This window comes from Macaca thibetana, chromosome 14 (assembly GCF_024542745.1).
Source record: "Macaca thibetana thibetana isolate TM-01 chromosome 14, ASM2454274v1, whole genome shotgun sequence".
NCBI classification, from domain to species: domain Eukaryota; kingdom Metazoa; phylum Chordata; class Mammalia; order Primates; family Cercopithecidae; genus Macaca; species Macaca thibetana.
This window is the reverse complement of record NC_065591.1, coordinates 2,014,611-2,033,503: the sequence shown is the minus strand read 5'-3', so window position 1 is coordinate 2,033,503 and position 18,893 is coordinate 2,014,611. Positions and strand designations below refer to the sequence as shown.

The 18,893-nt window shown below is 65.1% G+C and overlaps 2 protein-coding genes across 8 annotated transcripts; both read left to right on the top strand.

Moving 5' to 3' along the window:
* The first annotated feature begins 1,214 nt into the window (after positions 1-1,214).
* Positions 1,215-9,136, top strand: TH (tyrosine hydroxylase). 5 transcript variants are annotated; one of them, XM_050757879.1, is made up of 14 exons: positions 1,292-1,410; positions 2,285-2,364; positions 3,173-3,394; positions 4,360-4,534; positions 4,847-4,935; positions 5,094-5,161; positions 5,543-5,593; positions 6,013-6,158; positions 6,289-6,424; positions 6,508-6,577; positions 7,000-7,056; positions 7,294-7,389; positions 7,692-7,825; positions 8,673-9,136. In XM_050757879.1, the coding sequence occupies exons 1-14, from the start codon at positions 1,305-1,307 to the stop codon at positions 8,830-8,832; spliced, it is 1,590 nt and encodes a 529-aa protein (XP_050613836.1). In that variant the 5' UTR covers positions 1,292-1,304; the 3' UTR covers positions 8,833-9,136. The 5 variants fall into 5 exon arrangements, with proteins under 5 accessions (XP_050613838.1, XP_050613837.1, XP_050613836.1 ...); XM_050757881.1 differs by lacking the exon at positions 2,285-2,364 and having other exon boundaries at positions 1,215-1,394; XM_050757880.1 differs by lacking the exon at positions 2,285-2,364 and having other exon boundaries at positions 1,215-1,406.
* Positions 9,137-11,200: 2,064 nt separating this feature from the next.
* On the top strand, positions 11,201-12,883 carry INS (insulin). Of its 3 annotated transcripts, none has more exons than XM_050757988.1 (3): positions 11,201-11,539; positions 11,709-11,912; positions 12,666-12,883. In XM_050757988.1, the coding sequence occupies exons 1-3, from the start codon at positions 11,428-11,430 to the stop codon at positions 12,809-12,811; spliced, it is 462 nt and encodes a 153-aa protein (XP_050613945.1). In that variant the 5' UTR covers positions 11,201-11,427; the 3' UTR covers positions 12,812-12,883. The 3 variants fall into 3 exon arrangements, with proteins under 3 accessions (XP_050613945.1, XP_050613946.1, XP_050613947.1); XM_050757989.1 differs by having other exon boundaries at positions 11,422-11,513; XM_050757990.1 differs by having other exon boundaries at positions 11,474-11,589.
* Positions 12,884-18,893: the final 6,010 nt, after the last annotated feature.

The window sequence follows — 18,893 nt, the reverse complement described above, 5'->3', positions numbered from 1 at the left end:
CCAGAAAGCCCAGCAGACACAGGAAGCCCCATGCCTGTCGGAAGCAGTTCCCCTCCAGGAGGGACAGCGGTGGCAGCCTTAGGCCATGCACTCTGGGGCCATGTCCTTCCCTCTCTACAGTCCACCGTTGTCAAGGTGGGCTCTGGCCATCTCTGCTGACCCCAGAGGGGTGAGGAAGCCTCCCCTTCGACCAGAAACCACCCTGGGCAGGAGCATCACTTCCTGGATCGGGGCAGCGGCTGGGAGCAGGAGGTGCCAGTGGGCGTGGGCGGGGTGCGGGTGCCTGAGGACTGTGGGGTGGACACGGAACTCGGGGGAGGCTCTAGGCTGGGGTTGTCCTCAAGGGAGTTCTCAGGTCACCCCAGGATCACCCTCGCCCTCAGGCCCGGTGGGGTAGAGGAGAAATTGCAAAGGTCTCTCCAAGGCGAAGGGCGTCAGGGCCCTCAGCACAGGGACGTGTGTGCTCTTCAAAGAAGGGGCCACAGGACCTCCAAGGGAAGCCAGGAGGCTAGCAGTGGGCCACAGAGGGGCTGGGTGGGGGGGTGGAAGCCGTCCCTGGCATGCCATCCTGGCCCTGGTTGCCGTGGCCACCCTGGTGGGGGCTGCAATGCAGGAGGGGGGAGTCATTTGGAAACGCATGGCATCTCCTTGGGAATGTCTTCTGCAGCCTCCCAGGGTCCTCCACACTGGACGGGGGGCCCTCCTGGGACATTCTGGACCCCACGGGGCGAGCCTGGGGAGCCTCTGCAATGACCACACCTGCAGGGCCTGGGGGCTGCGGGCAGATGGCACTCCTAGGAAACACAATGACGAGACACACGGCCTGGAGTCTTCGGGAGAAGCAAACAAATCGCCTCCTGACGTCCAGGGCTGGAGGCTGGATTCCCCATCTTGGGGCTTTCTGGGTCCGTCTGCCACGAGGGTCTGGTGTTCATTAAAAGTATGCCCCTGGGTTGCCACAGAGCCCTTCCCTGTGTGCTCCCTTGAGGGGTGTAGGGCCAAGGGGACCCTGGCTGTCTCAGCCCCCCGCAGAGCACGAGCCCCTGGTCCCCGCAAGCCCGCAGGCTGAGGATGATTCAGACAGGGCTGGGGAGTGAAGGCAATTAGATTCCACGGACGAGCCCTTTCTCCTGCGCCTCCCTCCCTCCTCACCCACCCCCGCCTCCATCAGGCACAGCAGGCAGGGGTGGGGGACGTAAGGAGGGGAAGGTGGGGGACCCAGAGGGGCTTTGACGTCAGCTCAGCTTATAAGAGGCTGCTGGGCCAGGGCTGTGGAGACGGAGCCCGGACCTCCACACTGAGCCATGCCCACCCCCGACGCCACCACACCACAGGCCAAGGGCTTCCGCAGGGCCGTGTCTGAGCTGGATGCCAAGCAGGCAGAGGCCATCATGGTAAGAGGGCAGGTAGGTGCCCGGCGGCTGCAGTGGACGGGAGCCCAGGGCTGGTGCCAGCTGCCTCTGCTACTCCCCAGCCTGGCCGGCAACCCCAGGCTCAGGGTCCATGCAGACCCCTGGGACCCGGTGTGGGTGTGGAGTCCTGGGCACGGCGGCATCCCCTGTGCCTGGTGTTTGAGTCCCTGTTGGGGGAGGGTAAGGTGATGCCTGTCCCTGTGTGTGCCCCTCGTAGGCCGACCTCCCTCGGGAGTTGTGTGGGTCCCTGTGTCTTCTTTCATCTTGAATCTTAATGATGGGAACGTGGAAACAAATCCATCCAAAAAATCCCACATGGCCAGAGGTCCCTGGCTGCTGCACACAGCCCCCACCCTACTCCCACCTGCCCCTGCCTCCCTCTGCCCCAGCTGCCCTGGTCAGCACCCCAACCAGCCTGCCTGCTCCGGGAGGCAGCCCCAAGGCCCTTCCCGGGCTCTAGCAGCAGCTCATGGTGGGGGGTCCTGGGCAAATAGGGGGCAAGTCCAGAGTCAAAGAGTATCTGGGCTCTGGGGCGATTCCCATTGGCCTGTTCCTCCCTTATTTCCCTCATTCATTCATTCGCATGGAGTCTGTGTTCCCTGTGACCCGTACTTGGAAGCCCTGTGTACAGGGGGCTATGCCGGCCAGGCGGGATCATCGGGAGCTTCTCAGCCTTCAGGAAGGGTTTCCAGTGCCTCCGTGGGCACACAGAACCATGGTGTCCCTGGCACATTTAAAATGGATTTTTATTTAGGGACCTCGATTGAAACGTGGTGTGAGTTGTAGCAGTGTCATTTCCAGGTACCTTCTCAGGGACGCGGGGTGCCCTCCCCTGCCCTCCCCCACCAGGCTCCCCACCAGGCCCTCCCCAGGGGGACCCAGGCCCAGCCTCACGGGCTCTCCATGGCCTGGAACTGCAGCCCTAGCTGCATCCTACACCCCCGCCCCAAGGGTAAGAGGCAACTCCAGGAGGGGCTTCTGCTGCTCCCCTTCGTGTTCCATGACCCTGGAAGACCAGGGTGAAGCTGATTCTTCTCTTACAAGAGGCCCAGAGCCTTCTTGGGAGTTCAGGTCCAAGAGATGAGCCCCTCGTGTCTGCCAAGTCCCCCTCTGTCCAGGCCTGGGACAGCTCTGGGATCGAGGGGTTGGAGGTGCTGAGCCCAGGGAGAGACACCTGCACCCAGAGCTATGACAAAGGGCAGAGGGATGACAAGGCAGCCAGGAGCAGGCGCCTGGGGGGTGGCGCAGAGGGGCAGGGCCTGAGGACAGGTGTCCTGATGGGCTGTGAGAAAGGGCCCCTGTGTGGGAGGCAGGAGGGTAGGGGGTTTGTTCACCGGGGCCCTGTGGGGGCAGCTCCTTCCTGAGCTGCCGTTCCCTCCCCGGCAGCCAATGCCACTGTCCAAGACATCGCCCTCTTCCCATCACTAATCCAGTTAGCGCCTGGCCTGGGGACGGGTGACACAGCGTCTCTGTCTGTCTGTTCCCCACAGAGCGAGGAGCAGGCGAGCACCCTCCCAGCCCCTACTCCTCCCCCCGCCCCCACCGCTTCTGGCTGGGCTGCCCCCATCGGGAAGGGTGTGCAGTGCCTGCAGGCACCTCGGCTAGCGTCTGCCCCAGCAGGCACACAGTAGGCGCTCAACAATGTGCTCTCATGCCCGGCCTGTGTGCCATCAGCGCCGCCCAACTGTGGGATCAGCTCTGGGTGGGGGTCCCCGGGTCTCAGCAGGTGGAGGAGGCATGGGTGCCCCCTGTCCCCACAGTCCCCGCGGTTCGTTGGGCGACGGCAGAGCCTCATCGAGGACGCCCGCAAGGAGCGGGAGGCGGCGGTGGCAGCAGCAGCTGCTGCAGCCCCCTCGGAGCCCGGGGACCCCCTGGAGGCCGTGGCCTTTGAGGAAAAGGAGGGGAAGGCCGTGCTAAACCTGCTCTTCTCCCCGAGGGCCACCAAGCCCTCAGCGCTGTCCCGAGCTGTGAAGGTATTTGAGGTGAGCCAGTGGCCTTCGTGTCCCTGGGGCAAGTTCACCTGTGGGCGGGGCTGTGTGGGGTGAGTTCCTGGCCCCTCTATAGCAGAGGTGCAGCTGCCCAGGCCCCTGAGGCTGGCACAGGATGCAGCGGGGGAGTCTCAGGCCTCGGCTCAGCCCCCATGGCATCTAGCTACACCCCCGTGTTTTTGAGGGATCCTGAGCCCAGCCCTAGGGCTGAAGCCACCGAGCCTCCACTGTGCCTCCTGCCTTGCCCATCCCCTGGATCCCCCTCATCCACCATTTCACACATGGGGGGCTCCCAGCAGGGCAGCACGGGAGGCAGGGGTAGGATGGTGTGCCCTCTCCCTCCCGCCCAGCACAGCGACTGAGGTGATCACTGATTGCATTAGTCACTCCGGCCCCACTGTGCCCAGGGGGGCAGGTGACCCGGCTCCCGGAAGAAGCTCCCAAATGACATTAAAGCCAGACTCCCCCGGCCCAGCTCCGCAGAGCCCGAGGGGCACTGCAACCCATCGCCCTTGTTGCTGGGCAACGGAGGTGGGGGTGGAGCGGACCCTTCCGGCCAGTGTCCTGGATGCTCAGGGGCCATTGAGACTCGGGGCCCATCCTACAAACCTGGATGAGGCCACCAGGCTTGGGGGCACCTTCTGACCAGTGGCTGAGGAGCTGGACAGTGTGGCACGGCCTTGGAACACACAGACAGAGCCGCCCAGAAGCAGGTCAAGCCTCAAGCGGTGACAAATCCCGGTTAGGTGCATGACACAAAACCCAATTTGCCAGCGGCAAACCCTGGTCTGGTGGCCGACAGCTGACCTGAGCCTGGAAGAACAGGATCTGTGTGCTGCTAGAATAAAAGTCAAGGGCAGGGCCTGGCCAGCCGGCCAGATGTGCCTCCTCCTCCCCTCCTCCTCACCCTCTCTCCATTTCTGTCTCTCCTCTCTCTCTTCCTGCTTTTGCTCCCTAAGACGTTTGAAGCCAAAATCCACCACCTAGAGACCCGGCCTGCCCAGAGGCTGCGAGTCGGGGGCCCCCACCTGGAGTACTTTGTGCGCCTCGAGGTGCCCCGAGGGGACCTGGCCGCCCTGCTCAGTGGTGTGCGCCAGGTGTCAGAGGACGTGCGCAGCCCCGCGGAGCCCAAGGGTGAGGCAGTTTTCTGTCCTTGAGTGCCGCCAAATGACCTTGAGACGCTGGGGTGCAGGGGCTCCTGCAGGGGGACCCTACAGTGACCACGTGGTGGTGGACTGATTCCCTCTCTGTGGGCTCCACTTTGCCCCCCGTTTTGCTACACATCCGTGTCTGGGCCTGGGGCCACCTCCAGAATCCCCCCGCAGCTATCGCAGCCCCTGCTGCCTCTGCCCCTTGGAAGTCTTGTAGGGGAGGCTGCTTCAAGGTGGGTGACGCGGCCCCACGCCTCCAAGCTCACCAAGACCTCTTCCTCCATCCCCCATAAAGTCCCCTGGTTCCCAAGAAAAGTGTCAGAGCTGGACAAGTGTCATCACCTGGTCACCAAGTTTGACCCTGACCTGGACTTGGACCACCCGGTGAGTGGTGTGCCCCCCCACTCAGGCCTCCTGCCCCTGATCACATCCCCTACCCTTATCCCAACCCTGGACAGGAGTCTGTCGGCTTCGGGAGCCCCCGTGGCCTGTGCCCCCAACCTGAGCACGGCCTCCTGACCCGTGCACCCCTCTGCCCTCAGGGCTTCTCGGACCAGGTGTACCGCCAGCGCAGGAAGCTGATTGCTGAGATCGCCTTCCAGTACAGGCAGTGAGGGGCCCCTGCGCTCGGGACCCAGACTCCGTCCTGCAGGCTCACGCTGGACCTGGGGGGCGGGAGGGAAGGACAAAGGGGAGGACCCATCTTGTCACAGCATCATTGCCTCCTGCCAGGCAGCTCTGCTCCAGAGCTTTCCATGTCCCCAAATCCTGGGGGGGAAACTGAGGCCCGGGGGGGGGCTAGAGCAACAAGCCGAGGCCACACAGCCGGCTCACGGCACAGTCAGCTGGGGTGCACCCTCCTGTCCATCCTCCAACCCAAAGGCCTCGCTGCACAAGGCAGGTGTGGACCTGTGCCCAGAGAGGCTCCCTCCCTCCCTCCTGCCCTTCCCACTCCCCGAGGGGACCTGCTGACCACTGGCCCCCTCCCCAGCGGCGACCCGATTCCCCGTGTGGAGTACACCGCCGAGGAGATTGCCACCTGGTGAGACCCCGTGCAGCTAGCTGGCGAGGGACTGGGGAGGAGTCCGGGGGATGCCTCCTGGAATCCTGGTGTGTGAGGGCCGCCTCCAGGGACCTCGGCACAGCAGGAGAGACTACGGCCAGGAAGAAGAGGGACCTCCAGGGATCAGAATGTTGGGTTGGGAGGAACAGGCTACCCATCCTGTCGGGCCATCCCCAGTATGCTGAGGGACCACCCCTCACCGCCCCCTACCCCCTGGGATTCCCCAAAGCCACCAGCAAAAGCCCTTCCCAGGGGCCTGGGTCTTCACGGGTCCCCAAGAGGCGTGCGTTGGCAGGGGTTCAGGCAGGCAGAAGCACCCACAGCTCAGGAGGGGCTTCAGGGAGGGGGGTTCCGGCACTGGGGTGGGCTTGGAGGGCCCTGAGCCCCGCTGCCCGCAGGAAGGAGGTCTACACCACGCTGAAGGGCCTCTACGCCACGCACGCCTGCGGGGAGCACCTGGAGGCCTTTGCTCTGCTGGAGCGCTTCAGCGGCTACCGGGAAGACAACATCCCCCAGCTGGAGGATGTCTCCCGCTTCCTGAAGGGTGGGCCCAGACGGAAGGGGCGCGGAGTGGGGCGGGGGGGGGGGGGGCCGGGGACGGTCAGCCACGCGCCCCAGCCCAGCGCGGTTCCAGCCCGTCCTGGCTTGGCAGTGACCTGAGTGGCCCCTTGCAGAGCGCACGGGCTTCCAGCTGCGGCCTGTGGCTGGCCTGCTGTCCGCCCGGGACTTCCTGGCCAGCCTGGCCTTCCGCGTGTTCCAGTGCACCCAGTATATCCGGCACGCGTCCTCGCCCATGCACTCCCCTGAGCCGTGAGTGCGCGCCCTGGCCGCCAGCCCGAGGGTGGGGGGTGCGGCGCGCGGCCGCTCAGCCCCCCTCTCCCTCCCACGCGCAGGGACTGCTGCCACGAGCTGCTGGGGCACGTGCCCATGCTGGCCGACCGCACCTTCGCGCAGTTCTCCCAGGTACGCCGCGGCCTCGAGCGAGTCGGGTCGCCCAGGGGCTGGCCAGGCGCCGGGGGCGGGGGTCGATGTGCGGGTGGGTGAAGTGTGCGGCCTGCTCATGGGCCCCGCCATGGGGGCTCAGCGCCCCGAGGGTCGCGCGGCAGAGGGCGGGGCTGGAGCGGAGCCTCCCGCGGCCTGTGCTGCCACCTGCCGGCTACCTGGGAATGGCGCCCTCGGGCTTAGGGATATGGTCAAGGAGGGCTGCCTGGAGGAGGAGGCCCGGTGGAGGTGCGGATCCAGTGGAGGTCGCCAGGGAAGGTCTCTGCCGCCCGGGAAGTGTCCCAGAGATCCCTGGAGGGGCTGCGGACACCCCCGGCGCCCCCACCTCGAGCACCTCCCAGGGCTGCCTCTCCCCACCCTTCATCCTCCTCCCCACTCCACAGGACATCGGCCTGGCATCCCTGGGGGCCTCGGATGAGGAAATTGAGAAGCTGTCCACGGTGGGTTGACCCCTCCATGGAGGGCCCGTGGTGTGGGCTTGGGGGTCCGAATCCAGGCTTCGCCCTCCTGCTGTCCAGGCTGAGGCCTCTGCTTCCACCCAGGAATCGTGACCCTCACCCTGGCTCGCCTGCGGCCTGTCCTGGCCTCCCTGGGGGTGGTGTCCTGGTCACAGGTGACCAGGGGCTGCCAGGTGGTGGTAGCTGTCTCAGGGCTGATGCTGCTTGCCTTCCCCACAGCTGTACTGGTTTACCGTGGAGTTTGGGCTGTGCAAACAGAACGGGGAGGTGAAGGCCTATGGCGCCGGGCTGCTGTCCTCCTATGGGGAGCTACTGGTAAGACCCTCTCCTTGCTGCAGCCCCCAGCGGAGGGACAGGGCTGGGGGACAGTGCAGGGAGAGGACAGGCTCCCAGTGGGAGGAAACTGAGGCCTGGGCCTCCAGGACTCAGGCTCTGTTTGGGAGAAGGCTTGTCTCTACCCAATCCTCACCCCACACTATCCCAGGCCTCGGAAGGCCCGGCGGGAGAGGTGGGGGTGACTCTGCCCCAGGAACCCACCCAGCGTCAGGTTGTGGTATCCTGGTTCCCTCGGGGACCTGGGTGCAGTGGAGTCAGTGATGCCATTGGCCTCCTGCCAGCACTGCCTGTCTGAGGAGCCCGAGATTCGAGCCTTCGACCCTGAAGCAGCGGCTGTGCAGCCCTACCAAGACCAGACGTACCAGTCAGTCTACTTTGTGTCTGAGAGCTTCAGCGATGCCAAGGACAAGCTCAGGTGGGCTAGGCTCCTAGGGCAAGCCCCCAACGGTGCCCCCAAACTGGGCCAGCCAGGCCTTCCTTCTGGCCTTGAGCAGGGCTGGGCCTGTGAGCCCAGGTCACAGATAAGAACACCGACCCCCAGTTGCAGCAGCCCCCACACAGCAGGGACCCCGTCCGTGAGAAGGACCCCAGCGTCTGAGGAGGGCCAGACCTATAGGACTGGGGGCTGCTGGGTGGCCAGATCAAGGCCGGTCTTGGAGGTGCTGGCAGAGCCTGAGTTTTGTGAGGAGGTCCTGTGGAACCTGTCCCAACCCCCTGCCCTGGGATGGGGAGAAGTCAGAGGGGATAGATAGAGTCAGGGTGGGGGGCATGGCGGGAGTGGGGTCCCCAGGGCTGGGGGCCTTTGGTGCAATGACCAGAGTGTCAGGAGAGGGGAGCAAAGCCCACTAGCCTCATCCTCATAAAAGGTCTCATCATTTTCCCTCCAGCCTCCTGTAGTGCACTGGGGAAACTGAGACCAGGGGCTATGTTTCCAGTGGGTGCGGGTGCTGAATTCCACCCACAGGCTTAGGGATATGGTCAAGGAAGGCTTCCTGGAGGAGGAGGTCCAGTGGAGGTGCAGAGAGGGATGGGACGCCCGGCAGAGTCTCTAGTGGAAAAGGCGCCTAGCCTATCTCCCCCATGAACCCCCTCACCCAGTCCTGGAAGAGGCCTCAGTGTCCCGCCTGAGACCAGGTGGCTCAGAAAAGCCCTAGGAGCTCTGAGCCACCATGAAGGTGGAAGTGCGGCCCCGGCTTCCCCTCTCCTGGAGGCTGCAGACTCTGCCCGCCAGTTGACGAGGGCTCTGCCACTCTCCTCCCCAGGAGCTATGCGTCACGCATCCAGCGCCCCTTCTCCGTGAAGTTCGACCCGTACACCCTGGCCATCGACGTGCTGGACAGCCCCCAGGCCGTGCGGCGCTCCCTGGAGGGTGTCCAGGATGAGCTGGACACCCTGGCCCATGCGCTGAGTGCCATTGGCTAGGTGCAGGGCACCCCCGAGGGCCCTTCCCAACCTCCCCTGGGCCTGCACTGTCCTGGAGCTCAGGTCCTGGTGAGGGGCTGGGTCCCGGGTGCCCCCCATGCCCTCCCTGCTGCCAGGCTCCCGCTGCCCCCGCACCTGCTTCTCAGCGCAACAGCTGTGTGTGCCCGTGGTGAGGTTGTGCTGCCTGTGGTGAGGTCCTGTCCTGGCTCCCAGGGTCCTGGGGGCTGCCGCGCTGCCCTCCGCCCTTCCCTGACACTGTCTGCTGCCCCAATCGCCGTCACAATAAAAGAAAGTGCGGTCTCTACACCTGCCTGGCCCCACGTCTGTGCCACGGAGACAGGCCCTGGGATCCCCAGGCTCCCACACCCCATCCCCAGCCTCACTCCGGTTTCGCCCTGTCCTCCTTCCTCCTCTGGGAGATGGCTGGCCACCCCGGCCAGGCAGCTGGCCCCTCCGGGCCTGGTTTCCCTGCTTACCCTGAGGCCCCACCCAGCGCTGAGCCCCCAGCAGCTCCAGAGGCTCGGGCACCCTGGCTGAACTGCCCCATCTCTGTGGGGTGCCCTCCCAGGGTGGGGAGCCAGGTGGCAGTGGGAGGGCCTCTCTCAGGCCTGGCAGGGAGCAGGGTCACAACCGTGCTGGCTGAGGGTGGTCTCAGAGGTGGGCCTGCAGGCCTAACCCTCCCTGCTGATGGGGCTCCCAGCCCTTGAGAGGAACGGGGATGGAGGAACAGCTGCCCCAAAGCCGTTGCCCACCCGCAGCAGGCTCTGCAAGCCAAGGGGGAGCCTCAGCGTGGCCCCCAGCACATGTGCTGATGGGGAGGGTCCGGCTGAGCTGGTGCCCGGGCAGATGGTCTGGGCCTGTCTCCCCAGCGAGGCAGGCGGGGACTGGATTTCAGACTCTAAGATGCCCCTGGCTTACCCGAGGGGCCTGGACGTTGCCCTCCAGAGAGAACACCCAACACCCTCCAGCCTTGGCCAGCCAGGGTGCCCCCTTGCTACCTTGGAGAGAGCAGCCCCAGGGCATCCTGCAGAGTGGCTGGGATATCAGCTGGCCTTCAAGGCCTCTCCCTCCCTCCAGCTGCCCCACCACACTCTGCTGGGATCCTGGCTCTCAGCTCCCAGGGCCGACAACCCGGGCAAACTCCTACTCATCCGTGAAGGCCCTCCCAGGCACGGCAGTCCTTCCCAGCCTGGCAGTCTGTTCCTCACACACTTTGTCGGTGCCCAGCCCCTGAAGTTGCACCTGGGGGTGTCTCTGAAGGGCTGTGAGCCTCAAGGACGCCCTGGGAAAGTGCCTGCCTTGCCTCCCCCCAGCCCTGCCAACCCCTGGCTCTGCCCTCCCACCTGGGTACCCCCAATCCAGCCTCCCTCCTTACACACCCCTCTTAAGGAGGCACCCATGCCTTCTCCCGCTGCTGGGCCTCAGAGCACGGTGGCGTCCTGGGGCAGCCCCTGCACGTCCTGCTGTGGCATGGCTCGGGGTGGAAAGGGCGGAAGGGAGGGGCCCTACAGACAGCTGGTGCCCACTACCAAACCTGCTTGGGGCAGGAGAGCCTAAGGCTGGGTGTGTGCGGGGCAGCCTCGAGAGGTTCCGAGGCTGAGGCCAGGGTGGGACATAGGGATGGGAGGGGCCAGCGCACAGGATGCTCCAACCTGCCTGCCCCCATGGTCTCGCTCTCCTGCTGCTGGGACCTCCTGATCCTGCCCGTGGTGCTAAGAGGCAGGTAGGGGCTGCGGGCAGCAAGGCTTGGAGCCCATGCCCCCTCACCATGGGTCAGGCTGGGCCTCCAGGTGCCTGTCTTGGGGGGCTGGGAGGGCCGGAGGGGTGCACCGCAGGGGCTCAGCCCAGATGACACTATAGGAGTGATGGGGTCGTGGGGCCTGGCCAGGAGAGGGGAGATGGGCAGGGTCTCCCAGAAGAGGAGTGGGGCTGAGAGGGTGCCTGGGGAGCCTGGACGGAGCTGGGCCAGCGCACAGCCTCCCATACCTGCCCATGGAGTCCTGCCGCCACCCCCAGATCACATGGAAGATGAGGTCCGGGTGGCCTGCTGGGGACTCGCTGTTCGTCCCCACGTCCCTGGGTCGTGCCCTCCTTCTGCCACCCTGGGGAGCTGAGGGCCTCACCTGGGGCTGCTGTCCTAAGGCGGGTGGGAACTGGGCAGCCAGCAGGGAGGGGACCCTTCCTCACTCCCCCACCCCCGCCACCTTGGCCCATCCATGGGGGCATCTTGGGCAACCAGGGACTTAGAAAAAGGTCCCGAGGACAGGGGATCTGGGGATAGTGGCGCAAAGAGCCCCGCCCTGCAGCCCCAGCTCTCCTGGTGTAATGTGGAAAGTGGGCTGGGGAGGGCTTTGCTCTGCTGGAGACATTTGCCCCCAGCTGCGAGCAGGGACAGGCCTGGCCACCAGGCCCCTGGTTAAGACTCTAATGACGCGCTGGCCCTGAGGAAGAGGTGCTGACGACCAAGGAGATCTTCCCACAGACCCAGCACCAGGGAAATGATCCGGAAATTGCAGCCTCAGCCCCCAGCCATCTGCTAACCCCCCCACCCCAGGCCCTAATGGGCCAGGCAGCAGGGGGTGGCAGGCAGGGGAGATGGGCTCTGAGACTATAAAGCCAGTGGGAGCCCAGCAGCCCTCAACCCTCCGGGACAGGCTGCATCAGAAGAGGCCAGCAAGCAGGTCTGTTCCAAGGGCCTTCGCGTCAGGTGGGCTCAGGGCTGCCCCACTTGGGGGTTCCAGGGTGGCTGGACCCCAGGCCCCAGCTCTGCAACAGGGAAGACATGGCTGGGCTCTTGAAGCGTTTGGGGGTGAGCCCAGGGGCCCCAGGGCAGGGCACCTGGCCTTCAGCCGGCCTCAGGCCTGCCTGTCTCCCAGGTCACTGTCCTTCTGCCATGGCCCTGTGGATGCGCCTCTTGCCCCTGCTGGCGCTGCTGGCCCTCTGGGGACCTGACCCGGCCCCGGCCTTTGTGAACCAGCACCTGTGCGGCTCCCACCTGGTGGAAGCTCTCTACCTGGTGTGCGGGGAGCGAGGCTTCTTCTACACACCCAAGACCCGCCGGGAGGCAGAGGACCCTCAGGGTGAGCCCCACCGCCCAGCGCTGCCCCTGGTCGCCCCCAGCCACCCCCTGCTCCTGGCGCTCCCACCCAGCGTGGACAGAAGGGGGCAGGAGGCTGCCACCCAGCAGGGGGTCAGGAGTACTTTTTTTAAAAAAGAAATGAAGTTCTCTTGGTCACCTCCTAAAAGTGACCAGCTCCCTGTGGCCCAGTCAGGAGCTCAGCTTGAGGACGGCGTTAGCTTCAGCCGCTGAGCCCTGACATACGTCAGAGGGTGGGCACGTTCCTCCCTCCACTCGCCCGTCACACAAATGCCCCGCAGCCCATTTCTCCACCCTCATTTGATGACCACAGATTCAAGTGTTTTGTTGAGTACAAGTCCTGGGTGACCTGGGGTCACAGGGTGCCCCACGCTGCCTGCCTGAGTGGGCCAGACCCCTGTCGCCAGGCCTCATGGCAGCTCCGTAGTCAGGAGATGGGGAAGATGCTGGGGACAGGCCCTGGGGAGAAGAACCGGGGGCACCTGTTCAGGCTCCCACTATGGCACCGCCCTGGGGCGGGGGAAGGAGGTAGGACATGTGGGCATTGGGGCCTGTGGGTCCACACCCAGTGTGGGTGACCCTCCCTCTAACCTGGGCCCGGCTTGGCTGGAGACGGGTGGGAGTGCGACCTGGGGCTGGTGGGCAGGTGGGCACTGTCTCTCCCTGACTGTGTCCTCCTGTGTCCCTCTGCCTCGCTGCTGCTCTGCGACCTGCTCTGCACGGCCTGCCCTGGCAGTGGGGCAGGTGGAGCTGGGCGGGGGCCCTGGCGCAGGCAGCCTGCAGCCCTTGGCGCTGGAGGGGTCCCTGCAGAAGCGCGGCATCGTGGAGCAGTGCTGCACCAGCATCTGCTCCCTCTACCAGCTGGAGAACTACTGCAACTAGATGCGGCCCGCAGGCGGCCCACACCCTCCGCCTCCTGCACCAAGAGAGATCGAATAAAGCCCTTGAACCAGCCCTGCTGTGCCGTCTGTGTGTCTTGGGGGCCCTGGGACAGGCCCCGCTTCCGGGCAGTGTTGTGAGCCCCTCCCAGCTGTCTCCATGCTCTCTGGGTGCCCACAGGTGCCAATGCTGGCCAGGCCCGCCATGCAGTGGCTCTCCCCAAAGCGGCGATGCCTGTCGGCTGCCTGCTACCCCCACCCTGTGGCTCAGGGTCCAGTATCAGAGCTGGGGGGGTCGCTGAGAGGCCAGGGGTGGTGGGACCACTGAGAAATGACTTCTTGTTCAGTAGCTCTGGACCCTTGGAGTCCCCAGAGACCTTGTTCAGGAAAGGGAATGAGAACATTCCAGCAACTTTCCCCCACCTAGCCCTCCCAGGTCCTATTTTTAGAGCTATTTCTGATGGAGTCCCTGTGGAGGGAGGAGGCTGGGCTGAGGGAGGGGTTCCTGCAGAGCAGGGGGCTGGGAAGGTGGGGAGAGGCTGCCGAGTGCCACCTGCTATCCCCAGCTCTGGGCAGCCCCGGGACAGTCACATACCCTGGTCTCGAGGCCCAAGCTGGCAGCTGTCTGCAGCCACAGCCTATGCCAGCCCAGGCCCAGCCAGACACCTGAAGGACCCACTGGTGCCTTGGAGGAAGCAGGAGAGGTCAGATGGCACCATGAGCTGGGGCAGGTGCAGGGACCATGGCAGCACTGGGCAGGGCCTCAGAGACCACACCTTGGGCACCCTGGCCATAAGGCCCTAAGGATTGCAGCCCAAGAGGACCAGGGAACCACCAGGGCCACAGAGGCAGAGACTAGGGCCAGGGTCCCTCTGTGGACCCTTAGCCCTCCCTCTCCCAGAAAGCAGGGCCACTTGGCTGGCTTCCTTTGCTACAGACCTGCTGCTCACCCAGAAGGGCTGACGGGCCCTGGTGATAAGGTCATTCTGATTCCAGGTCCTTGGGGATCCTGACACGCAGCCTCTTCTTCAGCACCCCTGAGCACAGGGTGGCTCTGCTGGGCATTCAGCCTAGTGGGCAGACGAGAACCCAGGGGCTGCCTGGACCTACTGTGGCCTGGGAGGTCAGCGGGTGACCCTAGCTACCCTGTGGCTGGGCCAACCTGCCTGCTGCCCAGGCCAAACCAATCTGCACCTTTCCTGAGAGCCCCACCCAGGGCTGGGCTGGGGATGGCTGGGCCTGGGACTGGCATGGGCTGTGGCTGCAGACCACTGCCAGCTTGGGCCTCGAGGCCAGGAGCTCACCCTCCTGTTAGGGACCTGGCCACTGGGGCAGCCCTGTCCCTAAAGCTCTGAGCTCACCCCTTCCCCATGACCACATCAGCCCCCTCCACCCAGAGATGTCACAGCCCCCAGCTAGCCCCGCCTCCAGAGTGGGGGCCAAGGCTGGGCAGGCGGGTGGACGGCCGGACACTGGCCCCGGAAGAGGAGGGAGGCGGTGGCTGGGATCGGCAGCAGCCGTCCATGGGAACACCCGGCCGGCCCCTCTCGCACGGGTAGAGACAGGGGCGCCCTGCTGGAGCTGAGGTATGTGAGCTCGCGCGGGGCTGGGCCAGAGCAGGACCTGGTGGGCCAGCTGGGAGGCTGCCCACCAGGTGGCCATTGGCCAAGCTGTTGCCCTGGCCGAACCTGATGGCCAACAAGGTCGTAGGGAGTAATGGGCAGAGGCCTGTTCTGGGAAGGGAGGGTCGGCGCTCTGTGGGGGACCATGTGTTGGAGTGGAGGGTAGCAGGAGGAGCCCTTGGGTGTCCAGGGACTCCTGGAACCACCCCAGCCTTCCAGGACTTGCAGAGCAGCTGGCACTGGCTGGTGCTAGGGGCTGAGGAGTGTCCTTTGAGGGGCCAAATTTTCTGTGACCTCTGTCCTGGGGGACTTCTGGCCTGAGGCCTCAGGAGAGGGCAAGGCTGCCCACCCAAAAGAGACGCAGCCACGGTTCACGGAACCCTCAGCTGCCCTGGGCCAGAGCTGGGGCCAGTTTTCACCTTGTTGAGACCCAGGACTCTGTCCCCCAAGCCTGTCTTCTCCAGCACCTGACCCCACCCCCCACACACTGTGTCCTAGAAAAGGTGGACACGGGAGACCAGAACCAGGGCAAGGGATCACCCCTCCATCCCCCCAGGCCCAGTGAGAAGCAGCTGGCCAAGGTGATCCAGGTGGCAGAGAGAGCATCAGACCCAGTTTCCTGTCAGGCACCACCTTGGGCACCGGTCCCCAGATGCCCTGGCTGGGGAGCATGGATGCTCCCGGAGCCCCCAGGTCACCCCATGTGAGCCAGGCCCACAGAGCTTGGCTCTGCAACGCCTGCTGGGCCGCTGCCTATGCTCCGCCCCTTCTGGGAAGTTAAAAGACAGCCCTTCAGCGTCCAGAGACCTGCCTGGCCTTGGAACCTGGGCTCCACACGCCCACCGGGCTGGCAGGGGCACTCAGCTGCCTCCAGCCCCGGTGGTCACCCTGGCGTTGGGTGCATCTAACTGCTCCCCAGTCACAAGGCAACTGCTCCCCAAGGCTCCCCAAACCTGCCGGCCCCCCTAGAAGCCTCTGCCCATTCCTAGAGGACTCAGGACAGCCTGCAGTCCATCCCGCACACAGCCTTCTGTCTGGGCATCCCGCCTTCACATGTGCTGAGCAGGGAGGAAACTCTTGTACCACGTTCCTTAAGTGGAGACTGAAACCTGGAACCAGGCACACGGCACGTGCCCCCACCCACCCAGGACACACTGCGGTGTGGCTGCCTCCAGGCTGGCTCCCTGGATTACGTCTGCTCCTGGCATGGATAACTGGCACCTTTGCCTGGCCGTTGGGGCAGTGTTTGCCTTCCCCTGTCGGCAGCAAATATTTACTGTCCTCCCTGTCTCCAGGCCTGAGCAGACCCCGGGGGGATGAGAGTGGACTCAGGGGTGCTGAGGGTACCCCCCTGCCCTTCAGGTCCTGGTGCCCAGCAGGGGTCCAGCCCAGGGAAGAGAGTGAGGCCAAGACAGGTGGTATTTAAGCCTGAGCTGCTGGGAAAGGTAGCCCTGGGCAGAACTTGGGCGGAACATTGGCCAGTGTCTGTCTCCAGCCAGGCTATGAGGTAGCTTGTTCTGGGATGGGCACCTTTCCACTCCCAGCACTGTGGCCAGGAGCCGCCATTCACAGGTGCGACCAGCAGATGGCATCAGAGCCTCACTTTTGATGCACTCCAGCCACCAGCCACGGGTCCAGGCTCCGGCCGCCACCCAGGGTCTGAGCAGCTGCATCCTGCCCCTGCCGGGCACTCCCAGGGGCTGTGGGGCCTGTGGGAGCCTGTGGGGGCCCTGCCGGACACTCTTGGGAGCTGTGGGGGGCCCTGCTGGGCACTCTGAAGAGCGTGGGGCTTAGGAATGAGAGGAGGCATCTGATGATGATGTGGTCCACTGAGGCCCCCGGCCTGCTCAGGTCCAGTCTTGGCCCCCAAGTCAAGCCTCAGGCCAGCTTCTCACTGGCCTGGGTTTCTCAGAGGGCCGGGACAAACGTCCTGGGTCTCTAATATTCCGAGAAAGCCTCTGGCTAGACTCTGAGCCCCACCTGTGGGCCCTAGAATCACAGAGAGCCAGGGTGAGAAGACCAGGGGGACTCCGTCCCATCCTCGTCATGGCTGAGCCCACCGTGGCCGGAGGTGGACCGGGCTGTGGGTTTTGCTGAGGGTCCCCAGGGCCCCTGGGGGCTACTGAGGCTGGAGGCCAGCGGTGGCCAGGGGGCTCCATCCCTCAGCCACTCCAGTCGGAAGGTTGAGTCCTGGTTCCCATGTGAGGAGGGGGCTTCAGGGACTGGGACCTGGGGGCATGGAAGGCCTGGAACTGGGGTCCGGGCAGCTCAGGGTTAGCGTGTTCCCACGCTCCCCTCCGCCAGCGCCGCGAGGAGAGGGAGGTCCACTCTGGAAATAATGTTTGGGGGCAGGGGTAGACAAGGTCTGGGAACGCGGAGATGACACACTGGGGTGCCGCCTCCGCACCCTCCGCCCTTCCTCCCACTATTGTTTCTGGCCTCGGCCGCAGGAACAGCAAGGCAGATTCCTTCGAAAGTGGGGCCGGCCGGAGGCGGTACCCCATCGTCCCTCTCGCGGCCCAGCCGCGCTGTGCTGGCGCCAAGCTCCCTGCTGGCCTCCCACCCGCTCCTCCGCGTCCTCAGCTCACTCCCCTGCTCCCAGGTGGCCCCAGTCCCCACCCCACCTCGCTTGGACTCCCCACTTCCTGCCCATCTGCTGCTGTCGGGTGACATCCTCCTTGACCCCAGGGACTGCTGAGGCAGCCTCCAAGCCTCCCAGTGTCCCTGAGGCTGCCCTTAGAAGCTGGCTTGGGGCTGTACCAAAAGTCACCCCACAGTCCGCACTTTCCAAGGCAGGGAGATAGCAGAGATCTCAGGGTGCCTGTGGACCGAGGACTAAGTCAGAGTCGGGGTCCCTCAGGCCGAGGGAAAGATAGGTGGTGCCTGCCAGGCTCTCCTCACCCAGGGAGGCTGAGAATGTCTAGACCCAGGTGGCTGTGACCCCTGGGCAGTGTCACAGGGCTGCTGAGGGCTGCGCCAGAGCCAGTCCCGCCCTTGCCAGGGATGGAGACCGGCCTCGAGGAGGCCCGGCCCTGGGGGTCCGCAGGCCTGTAGGCTTCGGGGAGGCTCTGCCCCCTGCCCCCTGCAGCCCAGGCTGCTGAGTCATCAGAACCTCGGGGGCGCCGCGGGCCCCACATTCCGCCCAGGCCTCTCTCTGACCCTCTTCCCAGCCCATCTGTGTTTTTGGAAAACAGAGCCAGAGCCCCCCATAGCCCTGCCAACTTGCGGCTGCTCACGCTGGGACTCAAATCGCACCCTTCTGTCTTCAAAGTCCACCTTCACTTCAAAGCTCGGTCCCACCCCAGCCCAGCCTCCACAGGGCCACCACCTGCCCACATCCAGGCCTGCTGCTGCCCAGCTTCGGAGGGACCTTGGGCATCCCCTGATCCTCTCTAGAGCACAGGATCCCTGGCATGGGCCCATTACACACGGGTGGCTGGGTGGGTGGTGAGGACGGGGCTGGGAGGAGATCCTGGGGACCCCATGGTGGAGGCGATGAGGCTCCCAAACCCCGACTCCGGAGATGGCTGCTTGGTCTTCCATTGGGCCCTCCGAGCCCTGACCTCCAAGATGCAAGGAAAGCTTTCAGGGGCAGGGGCGAGTGGAAGGGGGGCTTCCTCCCTTGCCACCCGGGCGGTGGGCCCAGGGCAGATGCTCCATGGGCACTTCCCAACCTAGGCCCAGCTGTGGGGAAGGAGGGAGCAGGCGGCCAGGCTCCAGGTAGGGGGAGGAGTTGCCTGAGAACTAGGGGAGAGAGGGAGGGCTGGGGCACCCCATGCCAGCTCCAGCTGCACCACCAGAGCTCAGAACAGAGCAGGCAGGAGCCAGCAAGCTGAGAGGCTTCCTGAAGGAGGTGTCCCAGACCCTGCCAGCACTGCAGCCTTAAGCATGAGTCCACGCTGGGCTCCCACTGCCAGGGGTGCAGACCCAGCCCAGCACTGCCCATGCTGCCCTCGTCAGAGACCCATACGGAGTTAGCACCTGGGTCCTTCCCCCGGCTGGGCATGGGCTGGCCCTGACAATGAAGAAGGGGTAGCTGTGGCCTCAAGGTCTACAACGGGCTGTGATCTGTGGGTGCCAAGAAGCCACAGGCCCTCAGTGTCCACAGGGCCAGTGAGTGTCCACCCGGGCCAGTGTGGGGTTGAAGGGTGAGAGCTGGCAGGTGGCGTTGATGTCCTGGCTCTGCTGCTGGTGGCTGTGTGGCCTTGGGAAAGTCACTTAGCATCTCTGGGCCTTGGTTCCCTCATCAGAAGGGAATCAAAGGAGCCCCTGCCTGCCTCGGCTGCCGGGTGGTGTAGCTCAGTGGTGTCTGTGAGCGGCAGCCCTCGGGCAGCTGCGCCTCTGGCTTCAGTACACACGTGAGCTGCTTTCTGGGCCTTCAAATTACGGGGACAACCCCACGGGTGTGTTTCGTGTCTGGGCACCACAGCAAGGGGAAGCTGACATGTCCTCCGTGGGAAGTGG